Source organism: Sphaeramia orbicularis, chromosome 17, assembly GCF_902148855.1.
Source record: "Sphaeramia orbicularis chromosome 17, fSphaOr1.1, whole genome shotgun sequence".
NCBI lineage: Eukaryota > Metazoa > Chordata > Actinopteri > Kurtiformes > Apogonidae > Sphaeramia > Sphaeramia orbicularis.
In genome coordinates this window covers 37,479,923-37,494,236 of record NC_043973.1, presented here as the reverse complement: position 1 = coordinate 37,494,236, position 14,314 = coordinate 37,479,923, and the positions used below count along the sequence as shown (strand labels likewise).

Here is a 14,314-nt window from a genome sequence, read left to right as displayed (position 1 = left end):
TCAAAGTATTTCTATAAGTGCCCAATAAGGGTTAAAGGTTAAACATGAAACAACATGAAAACAAGTTTCTGAATGTGGCTCATTTCTGCAATTAAAGCATTTCACTTCCGTATAAGTCCTGTAACAAAAGTACATACAGTGCATGCATAGGTCGGGATGTAACCATATGAAACTTTCATATCATGGTTATTGTGACCAAAATTATCACAGTTATCATTATTATCACGGTATTATTGAAATTGTGCTCAAAATGTTCAAAAAGTACTAATACACACATTGAAATAATTTAACCAAGTTGTATTTTGAAAAAATAAATAAATAAATAAAATAAGATAATTGGCACAATGCACTTTCTGTTGGCAGAAACATTCAAGTATTAACCCTTAGTGGTCTGAGCCTATTTTGTCCGTTTTTCAGTACTTTTAATTTTGCCTTTATATACCATATAAACAAATATTTACTATACCCATGTTTGTTTGTTTGGGTTTTTTTCAGTACAACTTCATCTATTTCATCTGCCTATAATTTTTTCAGTTTAACCTGCTATGTCAACGCAAAAGGACAAAAAAAACCACAAAAAATATAAAATCCAATTTGAAAAATATATATAATTCATTGCATAAATAACACAAAGATGCTTCGCGAACCTTTTCAGAGACTTTAAAAGTGAATATTAGTTCCAAATATTAGGTATATAAAATCAAAATTGTAATAAATTAAAACAATACTCAGATATTTGACATAGAAGCAGATCTTTACATAGGCGTTTTCTCCGGAAAAGTGCGATAATCAAACACAGTTATCATGATAATTAGAATTTAAAAGGTAATTCTAACCGTTGGTAATTTTCGTTACACAAGTAATTGTTACATCCCTAGTAGTAGGTTGGATCCCTCTGACTGAAAACCAGGGTCCACCTTTGTCTTGTAACGTCTGTATTGGGCCTATTTCTTGGTGAGACTGCATGGTAATAGAATGGCAGCGACAGCCTGTTATCTCTAGAGGCAGATTTGAAATTTTCTCATTAATAACCAGTTCAGTTTCCCCTCTTCCAGCCTGTGTCGGAGCCTCGTTGGAATATCACACACCTGGATGTTGCGTCCTTCTGCCCTATTCTTGAGCTCAACGTCTGAATGATGACAGTAGTGTTTGGGGCTAACGCATTCTCCAAAACCCAACCATTACAATGACAATATTTCCAACCCCTTTAAAGGCTCAAACGGTCCCCTGCTGGTTTTATGGGCTGTCACAGCAGCAGCAGCGCCTCTAAACCAACCAGTGGAACTACTGCATTCACTGTGATTTTCGCTGCTTTTGACACACTGCCAGACACATTTCTCTCCTGGACGCAATAAACTGATAGCCAAATACACAGGGCAGCCATGCACGGAAAAATACACAAGAGTACGCAGAAGCAGTGGGAAGATACAATCCGCAAACGCACAGAGCTCGTACGAACACAAACACACATACATGCAAGTGCAGAGTACTTTGTTTGAGATAGTATCAGCTCAGTTTAATTGAGGGAAATGAAATCACAATATTTGACAGCTGCAGGGACGAAATCACCCCCACTCCATTTGACACACTGCCAGTTATATTAAAAAAACAAACAAACCAAAAAAAAAAGAGGGAAATGAAGTGTAAACATATAAACTGACCCCTCTTTAATCCTCTTGCTAATAGCTTTGGGCCATTTGCTGTAGGTCAAAGAAAATTAATTGGCCTTTTAGCAGTTCGTGTTGTTCTTCACTAGTCCAACAACTGCTGTCAACAAGCCGAACACGAGCCCGGATTAAATTTGATGTAATTAGTCTCAACTGTGACTGAGCCAGGTACCCCCAAAGACATGTTACACCTAATTATAAGTACTCAGCGCAACCGAACGCATCAGTCTGTCACTCATAAAACTGTCTACTGGGATGGGACACCGGAGGACATGTTTGGCCTGGGAGTACATGGTTGCCTGGGTGACGCTCGTCGTTTTTTCATTATTTAGCAAATATGGTAAGTATGCAAACAAGTGCAGAACAGAGATAAGAACCTAAAAGCAAAAAAAGATGTTTGTGATTATAACATGAGAGGGGTTTGACACCACAGCACAAAAGCTGTAAAAAATAAAGTGCTGCGCTAATTAGCAAGGAGTGTATCTGAGAGAATTTCTTATTATCAACAGTAGAACACAGCCTATAAAACTTTTAGTTTCTTTCCTTTACACAGGGTTTCTTAGAGCATATTGTGGTTGGATTAATTTGATTTAATTTTAGTTAATAAACCCTTTTCTACAGCAGGTTCTAGGTTGTTTAATACTAGGAAATTTCCAATATAGTTCACATGGACTGTAAATACACTCACTGCTGGAGTATCTCACACCACTGTTTCCCATATGGTCTAGTGCAGGGGTCTGCAACCTTTATTATCAAAAGAGCCATTTTGCCCCCTCTTCCGCCAAAAAAAATAGTCTGGAGCCGCAAAAAATAACAGAGTTTTTAAACTTTTAAAAGTTTTAATCTTTTTTACATTTTATGTTACAACCACTGAATACAACAAACAGAAGTGCAGTGTGGAATGGATTCTGGAGTATGATTACTCTAAAAGTACACAGTAAAAGTATTTCATAGTATTTGTGCTAATAGTATATGAAGTACTAATACCAAAAATACTAAATTCACGAGGTACTCATTTGAAAAAAAAAATTTATTCATCATTGAATTTAGTCTTAAAGCCTATTTCAGATGAAAAAACAAACATTTATGGAGCTTGGAAGGGATTTTTGAGTATGATTACTTCAAAAGTACACAGTAAAAGTAGTTCATAGTATTTTTGCTAATAGTATTTGAAGTACTAATACCAATTGTAAAAAAAAATCATGAGGTACTTATTGGAAATCATAATTTTATTCATCATTGAATTTAGTCTTAAAGCCTATTTCAGACGAAAACAAACACTTTTGTAGCTTGGAATGGAATCTGTTGTAGGATTACCCCAAAAGTACACAGTACTTATTCAGTTGCTCTATGAAAAGTATCACTATTTATGAAAATTATTCTCTTCAAAACTCAACACTGCCTCCACAGTTCCCAGTTGTACTGCTCCATATTCTCCCAGAAAATGGATAGAATTATGTGAGTAATATACAAAGGACGGACAGAACCCTCCATCCGTATCCATCTGTGTCTTTAACGTAGAGCATAAATGAGCCCTTACTTTTGTTGTCTGGAAGGCACATTCGCTCCATGCAGCTCATCTACCGTAATTGTCGAATAAGTAGCGCACAAGAAAAACGCTAGCGGCTGGCTTGACCATACACAGGAGAATCACGGATGGCTTGACCGCAGTAAAGGGAGCCACTACAAGGAGGATGAAGAGCCGCAGGTTGCCGACCCCTGGTCTAGTGGTTAGGATTACTGGTTTTCACCCACACCAACCCCCAGTATGGGAACAGCTTTGGGGGCTGCTGTGGCCTAGCAGGTGCCTTTAGTTTGGTGTTATGGTGTGCTTTTGCATGTTCAACCAAAGTTAAAAGCAGAGGGTCAATTCTGCTGCATGTTGCATGTATTTATTTATTTATTTATTTTATTTTATTTTTTGTGTTTGTATTCATCTGTTTGCTTTTAAGGTGGACCATGAGTCTGAAATAAAGCTTATCTATCTATCTATCTATCTATCTATCTATCTATCTATCTATCTATCTATCTATCTATCTATCTATCTATCTATCTATCTATCTATCTATCTATCTATCTATCTATCTATCTATCTATCTATAAGATATGACTAAATTCAGTGTTTTTCAACCCTGGGATCACCTGGAATTCAAATGGGGTCGCCTGAAATTTCTAGTAGTCAATAGAAAAAAAATTACTAATAAAAAAATATATAGTGAGTTGAAAGAGACAATCCCAATAATAAAAGACATGACAAACGTTGAAGCTGAAATTGAAGCACTGTGGTTCTGTTTATCTTTCAAATGTTCATTGTGGTCGGTTTCAGATGCTGCAGCTCTTTCATAATTCATAGTTTCAGTTCTTGTTTGTTCAGTATTAATTGTCAGCCTTGTAAATACAATATTTACAATACATATCCTGACCAAGGAAAATAAAATTCTCACTTTGTGCAGTAATCAACACCTGGCTTTTTTGCCTCTGTCCATAATAATATACATTATATAGACTAAATGTCATCTAAAATTAACATTTATTCGCAACATAGTATCGCAAACTATTTCATAATCAAAAACAAATTAATTTTAGCAAAATAAATTCTCCATTTTGAATATCTGGGGTCAGCAGAAATTTGTGATGTTAAAATGGGGTCACGAGCCTAAAAAGGTTGGGAACCACTGACTTAATTTATCCCACCACGGGGAAATTTCACACCACATACTGACAAAGAAGCTTATTAATCACATCAGATAAATACTACAATTATTACTGGGCCAGTATTCTGAAAAATGAGAAGTAATTATTGTAAATTCAAGGCGACTGAGTAAACTTTAACAATTTTGTTGCATTGCTTATAAATGTACTTGATATGATCCCAAATTCCCACCTCAACAGTTCAGCACAACACAATATTGTCACCTCAAGGAAAGTTAAGCCTAAGATTGAATTTTGTCTTTTTACAGTTATATTATCTACAGAAATGTAGTCAGCTTTAGTATTGTTATGACCAAACCTATCCAGACTGGAAAGCAATGATTTATTGAGGAACTGTAAAAAAAATATGAGGCCTGTCACATACATGGGTCTCCTTGGTCTTGGACGTGGGTCTCTGGTCCCTGAATGAATTATTAATTTAAACATAGATCATCTGCAATTCAAGATGCACACCAACACTTCTTTGTCTCTATCCACTGAAGATAAAATAAAACAATGTTTATTTATCTATTCATTTGTGGTCTGTTTTAACCCTATAACGCCAAACGTATCATATTTGATACATAAGTTTTGAAGCCCTCTACATGATCAGTGTGATGTTTTTTTCTTGAAAAACCTGATGTATACAATTAGATACATGCAATACACGGATAATCCACCAGGGGGAGGAATTTGTTCACTAGAGGCCTTTCCAGTGACACCACAAGACTGTCATTAATGAGGAAGGAGGCAGAACTTTGCCAGTTTTGAAAAGGAATTACCAATTTGTTAGACAGGTTTGTGTTATATTATGTTTTTGTTTGTTCAGAATAATAATATTTGAGCACTGAGACCTGATGTATCAAATATGATACAAAACTGAAACTCATACATGGAAATTGATATTTGAAAAAAAATTTTTTTTTGGTTGTTCAGAAGGACCAATAAAGGTTCCATTTTCAAAGAACTGGAATTTTCTGTCAATGATTTAATTGTTCAGGCTTTACAGGGTTAACCATGATCAGTGAGCTGCTGGGAGTACCTGTCCATGTCTTGTGTCTGTGCTGTTTTTAATCTGTCCCCTGTATGTGTTCTGTGGTTTTAATGTTTTTTGTGTATAACATTTGAGAATTCCTCTCCAGATTACAAAACAAATCTACCTACAGGCAGTAATAGTCACCTTGAACCTTGAACTATTTTGATGCTAAAAGAAACGACAACATTGATCCACAAGTGCTCTTATATTCTAATATTTAACCCATCGTCTCAGAAACCTGTTGATTTCCTTGTTGATCGTTCATCTTTGTGACTCACCCTCTGCCTTGCAGGTCTTCGTAACGGGGTCCATCTCATAGCCCTCGTAGCATTCACACTTAAAATCCCCCTTGTAGTTGATGCAGATCTGGCTGCATGCATCTGGGTTCTCACACTCGTCAATGTCTGCAGAGAGGAGGAGGAAGAAGGATTATCAATCAACTGAAAGATGGAGAAGGCATAGACAGGCAGTGATAAATTCATCCTCACCACCCAAGCAGGACAAAACACAAACAACAGCAAAGGTTTGAGGAGAATAACAGCTATAACCTGCAGTAAATATGCACATTAATAGAAACACATAGCTGTTTCCATTAACACGGGGGAGTTTCCCTGTCGATTCTCTAATACATCTCTGATTTCCTGCTTTTTCTTTGGGTGACAGTGGAAAATGCTAGTGTTAAAAGCATAGGGAAGGGTGTGAAGGACATACAATGCAGTGTGAGAAACTATGAGAGTGGTTTCCCTGTGGGATTGACAAGCCGGGTATAGGAAACCAAGACAGACAGCTACACAACTAAGAGCTGCCAAAAGCAATAGACGACACACAAACACACTTACATATACAGGACTGTTCTGCAGCCAGCCATCTATCCATCCACCTATATGCACTACAGCATCTGTCTGTCGGTTTAACTATTTGTGTTTCAATAATACTAGCAAATAAGGCTACAGGTATTATTATTATATATTTTTGTATTATTACAACTAGAGATGTAATGATTACCGGTATAACGATAAACCGCGGTAAAATTCCAGATGGTTAGTATTACTGTTTAAATTCTAATTGTCATGATAACCGTGTTTGATTACCGCACTTTGAAAGACAGAGAGAGAGAGAGAGAGAGAGAGAAAGAGAGAGAGAGAGAGAGACCCGATCCAAGCGCACAAAGAGAAAGAGAGAGACTATCTATCTATCTATGAAAAAGAAACGAAAACAATTCAAACTTGATCTGGAAAATGGTCAAACAATGGCGATAAGGTGCCATCCTTAGTGCATATTTGTATGTTTGATGTTTACATGTTAATATTTGAATGTTTCTGCCAACAGAAAGTACATTTTGCCTATTTTTTATTTTTTTTCAAAATACAACTTGGTTAAATTATTTCAGTGTGTCTATTAGTACTTTTTGAACATTTTGAGCACACTTCAACAAAACTGCGATGATAAATAACCGTGATAATTTTATTCACAATAACGTGATATGAAAATTTCATATCATTACATCCCTAATTACAACAATTATTATTTTCGCCCTCACTCCCCCCTCCCTCTTTCTCACTTTCATTCACTCTCCCCTCTTCTTCCCCTTTTCCCAATCGCCCCTGACCAAGCTATATTGTTTATTGCTCTTTACATTTATGATCTTTTTCATTGTAATATGTTATCGTTGTTTGTCAATACTCTGTTTTTGTTTTTTAAATTTGTTTCATTTTCCCTTTTTTTATGTGTTGTTATTTTTCTGTCCACAATGTCTTGTTAACTATCACTAATAAAAAAAACAACAAAAAAAAAACAACGTATATTTATTTATTTATTTAAATTACAAAAAAATTAAAAAAAAATTGTGTTTCTTCACATCTTCATTTACCTCCACAGGTCTTTTTGTCCAGTAGCTGGTAGCCGGTGGGGCACTGGCACTCGAAGCCGATTGGTCGATCCATGCACACATGGGAGCAGCCGCCGTTGTTGATCATACACTCATTTAAACCTGGAAGACAAAGAGATAAAATATGGGAGACAGACAGTCTGTTAACTCAGAGGAATATGGTACAAGAGGTAATACTTGGATAAAACCTTGTGTACCTACAGGAAACAGGAGGAAGCAAAATCTATGACTTTTTAAGACCTTTTTCAAGGCATCTTTGGTCAAATTGAAGACTTTACATTCACAAAAATAACAGCACAAAAGGCCTCATTGTTAATGTCTTGAGTCAGTTTTAACCACAATTCAATCCACTAACGTTACATTTCGATTTCTCCATGATGACTAATGTTTCAGCAACTGATGTTCAAGCTGTTAAAGCTCATACCTGAACCCCTCCACCCATGAACAATTGTTGGAGGCTTCACTCATTCCCATTTCCCTTAGGATAAAATGACCAACACTAATTACAAATTCTTCACAGAGATTTCCAAAGCAAATATAGTAATATCATTTATTGTGTCTGTGGAATGTTTAAGACCTAAACAGATTGAAGGATTAATACAGAGCTTGTTAGGGGACATTGAGAAAAAAATTAAAAATTGGGTCAAGTTTTGTGAGATCTTGCAAAACTGTTTATATTAAGAGCAATGTTCCTCCAGGTCATCCATACACAGAATGAAAACAAAATAGACACGACAATAGAGTGGGAGAAGTTTGAGGTTTTTTTTGACCTGGGCGTAAAATACAAAGATATTAAAACAGTGCTTGGCAGTAGACACGGGTTCAATGTTAATGAGAGACATCTAAGAAGATTCTTCAGCAGGACAGGACTTTTCCGTCACAAAGCGTATTTAGATCTTGCGGTCCTGGTTGATTCAATTAAGAAACAAATGCAATACTCTGGACAGCTTCAAGGGTATAGATGGATGCACGTGAAATGCACAGAATGTGGAGTATGGGTGAGGAAAGAGGATGTGAGATTGGCGTTAACCTCCTGAGACCCCGCAATGCAATTTTGTCCTCTGTAGGGGACAAAGGTTTCAAAGTTTTACTTTAAAAAATGCTGTCCATAGCAAAGGACATTGCATTAAAAAAAAAAAAAAATCTAAATAATTTTAAAAATGTAGCTGACAAAACTGTTGCATTATGCAGTTTCCAATAAAGACAATTGTTTAATGTTCAAAAGGAAAAACTTTCACTTTCCTGGATCTCAGGAGGTTAAAGGAATTGTGCATCCAGCTACACCCGTAAAGCTGTCACATGAGTTAGTGCTTGATTGCTTAACTATTGCTTTTGGTGACTTTTGATGGTCTAATAATGTTTTCTGTGACTGTATGAAAGTGGCCTGCGTCGGATTTGAAAAAAATGGATTTGTGCTTTTCAAATTGTCTTTAACAGATTGGACACAGGTCACATATGAGAAAAAAAATTGGATTTAGGCCACATTTGCCTGCAGTCTGAACAAAGCTTAACCCTCCGGTATCCGGGTGCGCCTTTTAGGCACACTTTGCACTTCCTGTTAAAAAACTTCATATTATTTTTCACAATTTAAATAAGGTTAGAATTGAAAGTTGTTCATTGTTGCATGTTCTTTAAAATTCTGGTCACCAACTAAAATTTGCACATTGTAAACAAAAGAAAATTACAAGACTAGCATCTGTCTCCCAAGTGTGCCTAAAACGCACTATTTCTTCCATTTGATATGTAAGATTAGGGCTGACCTTGATTTACAAAAATAAAATCAAATTAGAGCAGAAAAATAAATCAATATATAATATTTAATAGCTTGATTTATAGGTGTGCCTTTTTGGCACACTTGGTGACAGATGCTAGTATTTTTGAACATTTGACCTAGCGCCAAAAATAATAATGCAAATTAACCAGTGTTGGAGTTAATCATTGACATATGCCAGGATGAAAAAATCAAATAATATGTGATCCACTTTTTATGTAGTATATTGAAAAAAAATATTTTTTTTTTGTGTTTTTTGCTTACATTACAAACACGGCATTTAAAGGGTTAAAAATGTGACAATTATTGAGAATTTGGTATTTTTATGTACAGCTCAAGTTGATGAAATAGAAAAATGTGTAAAAGAATTAAAAACAAACTGTATGAAAATTTTTTTGACATTATTCCACAAGTGTGCCAAAAAGGCACACTTGGTGCTTAGTAAGGGCCTTGCTGGATGGGATACCGGAGGTTTAAGAGTAAAAAGTAGACACCTGAAACCTCAGTACTGGTCGCTTACTATTTCGAAAAGGAGAGGAAACGCGGTAGAGCGACTCGTGATATTTGACAACACTGTACATGTATGCACAATGTCACGCAGGTTGGGAAAATCGATATCATCTTAATAATCTCCATATGATCTCTGCTCTTGTGTTCAGCTCTTTTCCCATTTCCTTGAGTTCTTATCACACGTTCTCAAAAGAAGAAGCAGCACACAGAATAAGCTCTTAAACCGAGAACTGGGTCCATCGGCAGGAATGTTAAAATATGTGTGTAGAGGGGATTAATGCTGTGAAGTGGGTATCCTGAGATTTCCCAGAAGGATCAATCACAGGAGTGAGTGAGGAGGACATTTAAATTATACAGGAAATGTGGCTTAAACTGAGGCCATGTGATGTGAAACGCAAAAAGAGTCTGAAAAAACGAAAAAAAAGAGGTATAAAAACACCATACTCTAATTTAAAACTAGGTCAAAGCGACTAGAACAAAATTGGCACATTATAAAGAAGGAAAAAGGTGTTGGATCTGACGTGTCGCACACAACAGGAGCGGGTTGAAGGAGGCGAGGAAAGTCACTAACTGAATATTTGAGGGAGGTTTTTCAATCTTCTGTCGATTTGTGAGGGTATATAGCACCAAATGGTACAAGGAGCTGCATATTTACATCATGTTGCTGCTTGAAGGACTTGAAATTGAAGCGCGCTGACAAAAAGGCAGCACTTTCCGAAGTTCCTGTAGTACATTATCTCTTGTTTGGGTTGAATAAAAGCCCATTGTCGATTGATTAAAGAAGGTAAGTCAAGCGTGAAGGCTAAAATCAGAGTGGAAAAACAAAAAAAAAAAAATCTCACCAACATTTCATTCAACAGTAAACCAGCTTTGCTTCTACACATAAACAATTACAGCACAGCTGCACAATGAACAGCTGACGACTGGAAGGGAGTGATAAAGAGGAGATTGGACTGAATTGAGAGAGAACCACCCTCATCAGCACAAGAGAGTAAATACTTCACTCTGTCAACAGCTCTTTACCCAATATACTGTAACACATTATTTCTCTGTCCACTTAGGTTTACTTTCATATATAGTGCACACACTGTATATCTGCGAGTCACTGAGGCTTACGAGTTCCAAAATGAAGCATTATTAAAGAAAACACTGTCAAAATGTTTGGTATCTAATGTTTTTCTAAAGATTCTGTTCTGTTATAAGTTACTCCTATATGGATTTGGTGGGGAGGCCCAGTGCTAGTTTTGTGGCAGTTCCAAAATATTTTTTTCTCTATATTTAACTTATATTAAAGAAGTGATATTTTGCATTTTAAAATTAAATGATGCATTTTAAAACATTTCCCTGTGGTCTATATAAACTGTAAATGCTATGCTTGGGTCTGAATTATTCATTAATTAAACTCCACAGGTCCATCTTCAACCCCTATTTCTGAGTAATTTATTATTTTTATTTTATGTATTATTTATTTTGAATATTTGCAATAAAATCAACAACAAAAGAATTATATATATATATATATATATATATATGAAAAAAATAAAATAAAAAAAATAGGACCAATGGCCCTGTCGCTTACCGGCCTAAATTAAAAGCTTTGTGAAATGTATCCAGATGCTATTTATTCTCACTCAGTTATACAGGGTGGGGAAGCAAAATTTACAATGAACATTTAGTTGTTTTTTCTCAGCAGGCACTACGTCAATTGTTTTGAAACCAAACATATATTGATGTCATGATCATACCTAACATTATTATCCATACCTTTTCAGAAACTTTTGCCCATATGAGTAATCAGGAAAGCAAACGTCAAAGAGTGTGTGATTTGCTGAATGCACTCGTCACACCAAAGGAGATTTCAAAAATAGTTGGAGTGTCCATAAAGACTGTTTATAATGGAAAGAAGAGAATGACTATGAGCAAAATTATTACGAGAAAGTCTGGAAGATACTATTAAAGAAGAATGGGAGAAGTTGTCACCCGAATGTTTGAGGAACACTTGCGCAAGTTTCAGGAAGCGTGTGAAGGCAGTTATTGAGAAAGAAGGAGGACACATCGAATAAAAACATTTTCTATTATGTCAATTTTCTTGTGGCAAATAAATTCTCATGACTTTCAATAAACTAATTGGTCATACACTGTCTTTCAATCCCTGCCTCAAAATATTGTAAATTTTGCTTCCCCACCCTGTATGTATTTATTCTATTACAGAAATAGCCCGTGTTTTGGACAAATTCCAATCAGATCTGTAAAAAATTCCAATTCCAACTTGATATCATTGATACTGATTTATTGGATCAATCCACTTCCTATCTCTTATAATGGGAAAATTTTTCAAAGTCGCACCAAATCCAGAATCAGATCCGGATCCAAATAATTTCAATACCTTGTGTTGACATCATCATACAGAAGCTGTATACCAAGTTTGAAGTCAATCAGAACTGGAGTTTCAGAGAAGAAGACGATTGAAATGTTTTCCCCATAAGAGCCCATGTTAAATTTTCTGTAAGTTTCGGATCCAGAAGAAGATCCTGATCAGCATGTGGACATTATATTTTGGTCATCTCCCCATCAGGGCTGGACTGGAGAAATTTACACTGGATATCATTTATATTTACTGAGTTATTGTATCGATCCACTTCCTGTCTTTTATAATGGGGAAATTTTTCAAAGTGGCACCAAATCCAGAATCAGATCCGGATCCAAATAATTTCTCTAACTTTTGTTGACATCATCATAAAGAAGCTGTATACCAAGTTTGAAGTCAATCAGAAGTTTAGTTTCAGAGAAGAAGACGATTGAATGTTTTGTAACGGACGAAAGACGCCGACGCCGGACACCGCATGACGACAACAGCTTACGGCCTGTCGGCTGGAAAGCTAATAATAAAAAAGAAAGCAAACCATTCAAAAAGGAGTGGGATGAAGTTTAACAATGACACCAGAAAGGTTGTTTTGAGCGCTGGCCCTTTAAATGCAAATGAGCCACTTCAAGCCCCACCCCCTCCAGGTTATTGACCGTGCTTTCTGTCCCGTTCAGCCACTTGTGTTTGTTAATACAACCAATAACTGAACATTTTAGGTTGAAGTTTGGACATATTTTCAGTTTTTACTACAACCGCTGCTGACAATTATGGCATACTCGGAGAAATGTTCGTTGGAAGTCTTGACCTAATATGTGCAAACATCTTGACATAACTAGTTATAAAATATAACAAATTAAACTGAAATTGAAACGGGTTGTAGAAATCAAATTCAAACTTTTTTAACTATTAGAGTCCCCAGATACACAAATAAAGGTACCAAAGACTAATAAAAGTGGGTTTAGTAAAATATGATTTAAGTGATTTATCATCATTTATTCTAATGTTGTTCTCTGTGTTTTGCGTTTTTTTCGGTGAACATCAGGATTTTTTCAATCTTGTCTTTTAAAAGCCCTTTTTTGATTTTAATGTCTTGCTTTACTCTATTTTAATTTTAATGTTAATTTTATGGTATGATTTTAATATAATTAATGTATTTCTTTTATTCTGTAAATGCATTTTAAAATCGCGTTTTATCTCTGACGATTTTACTGTTTTTTTTCCCTTTTTTGATTTTAATGTAATTTCAATGTCTTTTTTTTTTCTTCTGTGATTTTTTTTTATGTTCTTACATCAATAGCTATGGCATTGTACTACCAAAAACAGTGCTTTTAGGCATTCCATGTTTTCTTTCCTGTCTGTTTTAGTCACATGATACACACAGGAGTTAGAACTTGATTGCATAACCATTGTTTTTGATGACTTTTGATGGTTTAGTAATTTTTTTCCGCGACTGTATTTTTTTAGATTCACTACCATAGAATGAACTGGTCACCTCCACAGAATCAGCTATGCTGAATTACCATCTTTACCTCCGCCAAGGAGGTTATGTTTTTGCCAGGGTTTGTTTGTCTGTCTGTTTGTTTGTCTGTCCGTTAGTGTGCAACATAACTCAAAAAGTTATGGACAGATTTTGATGAAATTTTCAGGGTTCGTTGGAAATGGGATAAGGAAGAAATGATTAACTTTTGGGGGTGATCCGGAAGAAATCCTGGATTCTGGATCACTTTGAAATTTTCGTTAACATTGTGGTAAAGGGGGCCAAAATTTTCGTTTCCCAATATCTTGCTTAATTATTGACCAAAACTCATGAAATTTAACTCAGGAATTGACAGTGGAGTCCTCTATCACATTTCAAAGGCTGATCTGGATCTGATCCAGAAGGCGGATTTTATTTTAAAAAATAAATGTAGGATTTGTATCACCGATTATGTGGGGAATTTTTGCACTTGGCGGAGGTCTGCGCTCTCCGAGTGCTTTTCTAGTTAGCAGCATTTTTTTGTTGCACAGTTTCAACTTGAATTGGAACATGTCTGTGCCATCAAGGAAGAAAAAAACTACACTGGAAAAATCTGGTCCTTCTGATCAATTTTTTTGGACACATATTGTTACAGAACCTTGACCTGACCAACTGAATCAACCCCAGATCATTGCACCCACTGGCTTGCACAGTAGGTGCTAGGAATGATGGGTAATCACTTCATCCGCCTCTCTTTTCTCACTCTGATGCACCCATCACTCTGAAACAGAGTCAGTCTGAACTCATCAGACCACATGACCTTGTTCTATTGAAACACAGTCCAATCCTTACGCTCTTTACAAACTCATGGTTGTTTAAGAAATGAGAAGCAAGGGCAATAGAATTTGTTGCAGCCATGACATATTAATC

General features: G+C 35.9%; 1 protein-coding gene across 2 annotated transcripts in view; it reads right to left on the bottom strand.

Annotated features, from left to right (window-relative positions):
- The window catches only part of LOC115436528 (low-density lipoprotein receptor-related protein 8-like), a 262,795-nt gene that overhangs the window by 58,998 nt on the left and 189,483 nt on the right, over positions 1-14,314 (bottom strand). For both annotated transcript variants that reach the window (XM_030159392.1, XM_030159393.1), the window contains exons 8-9: positions 7,265-7,384; positions 5,673-5,798 (exon numbers count right to left, since the gene is read on the bottom strand). In XM_030159392.1, the coding sequence (XP_030015252.1) occupies positions 5,673-5,798; positions 7,265-7,384 (246 nt within the window). The remainder of the gene's footprint in view (positions 1-5,672; positions 5,799-7,264; positions 7,385-14,314) is intronic.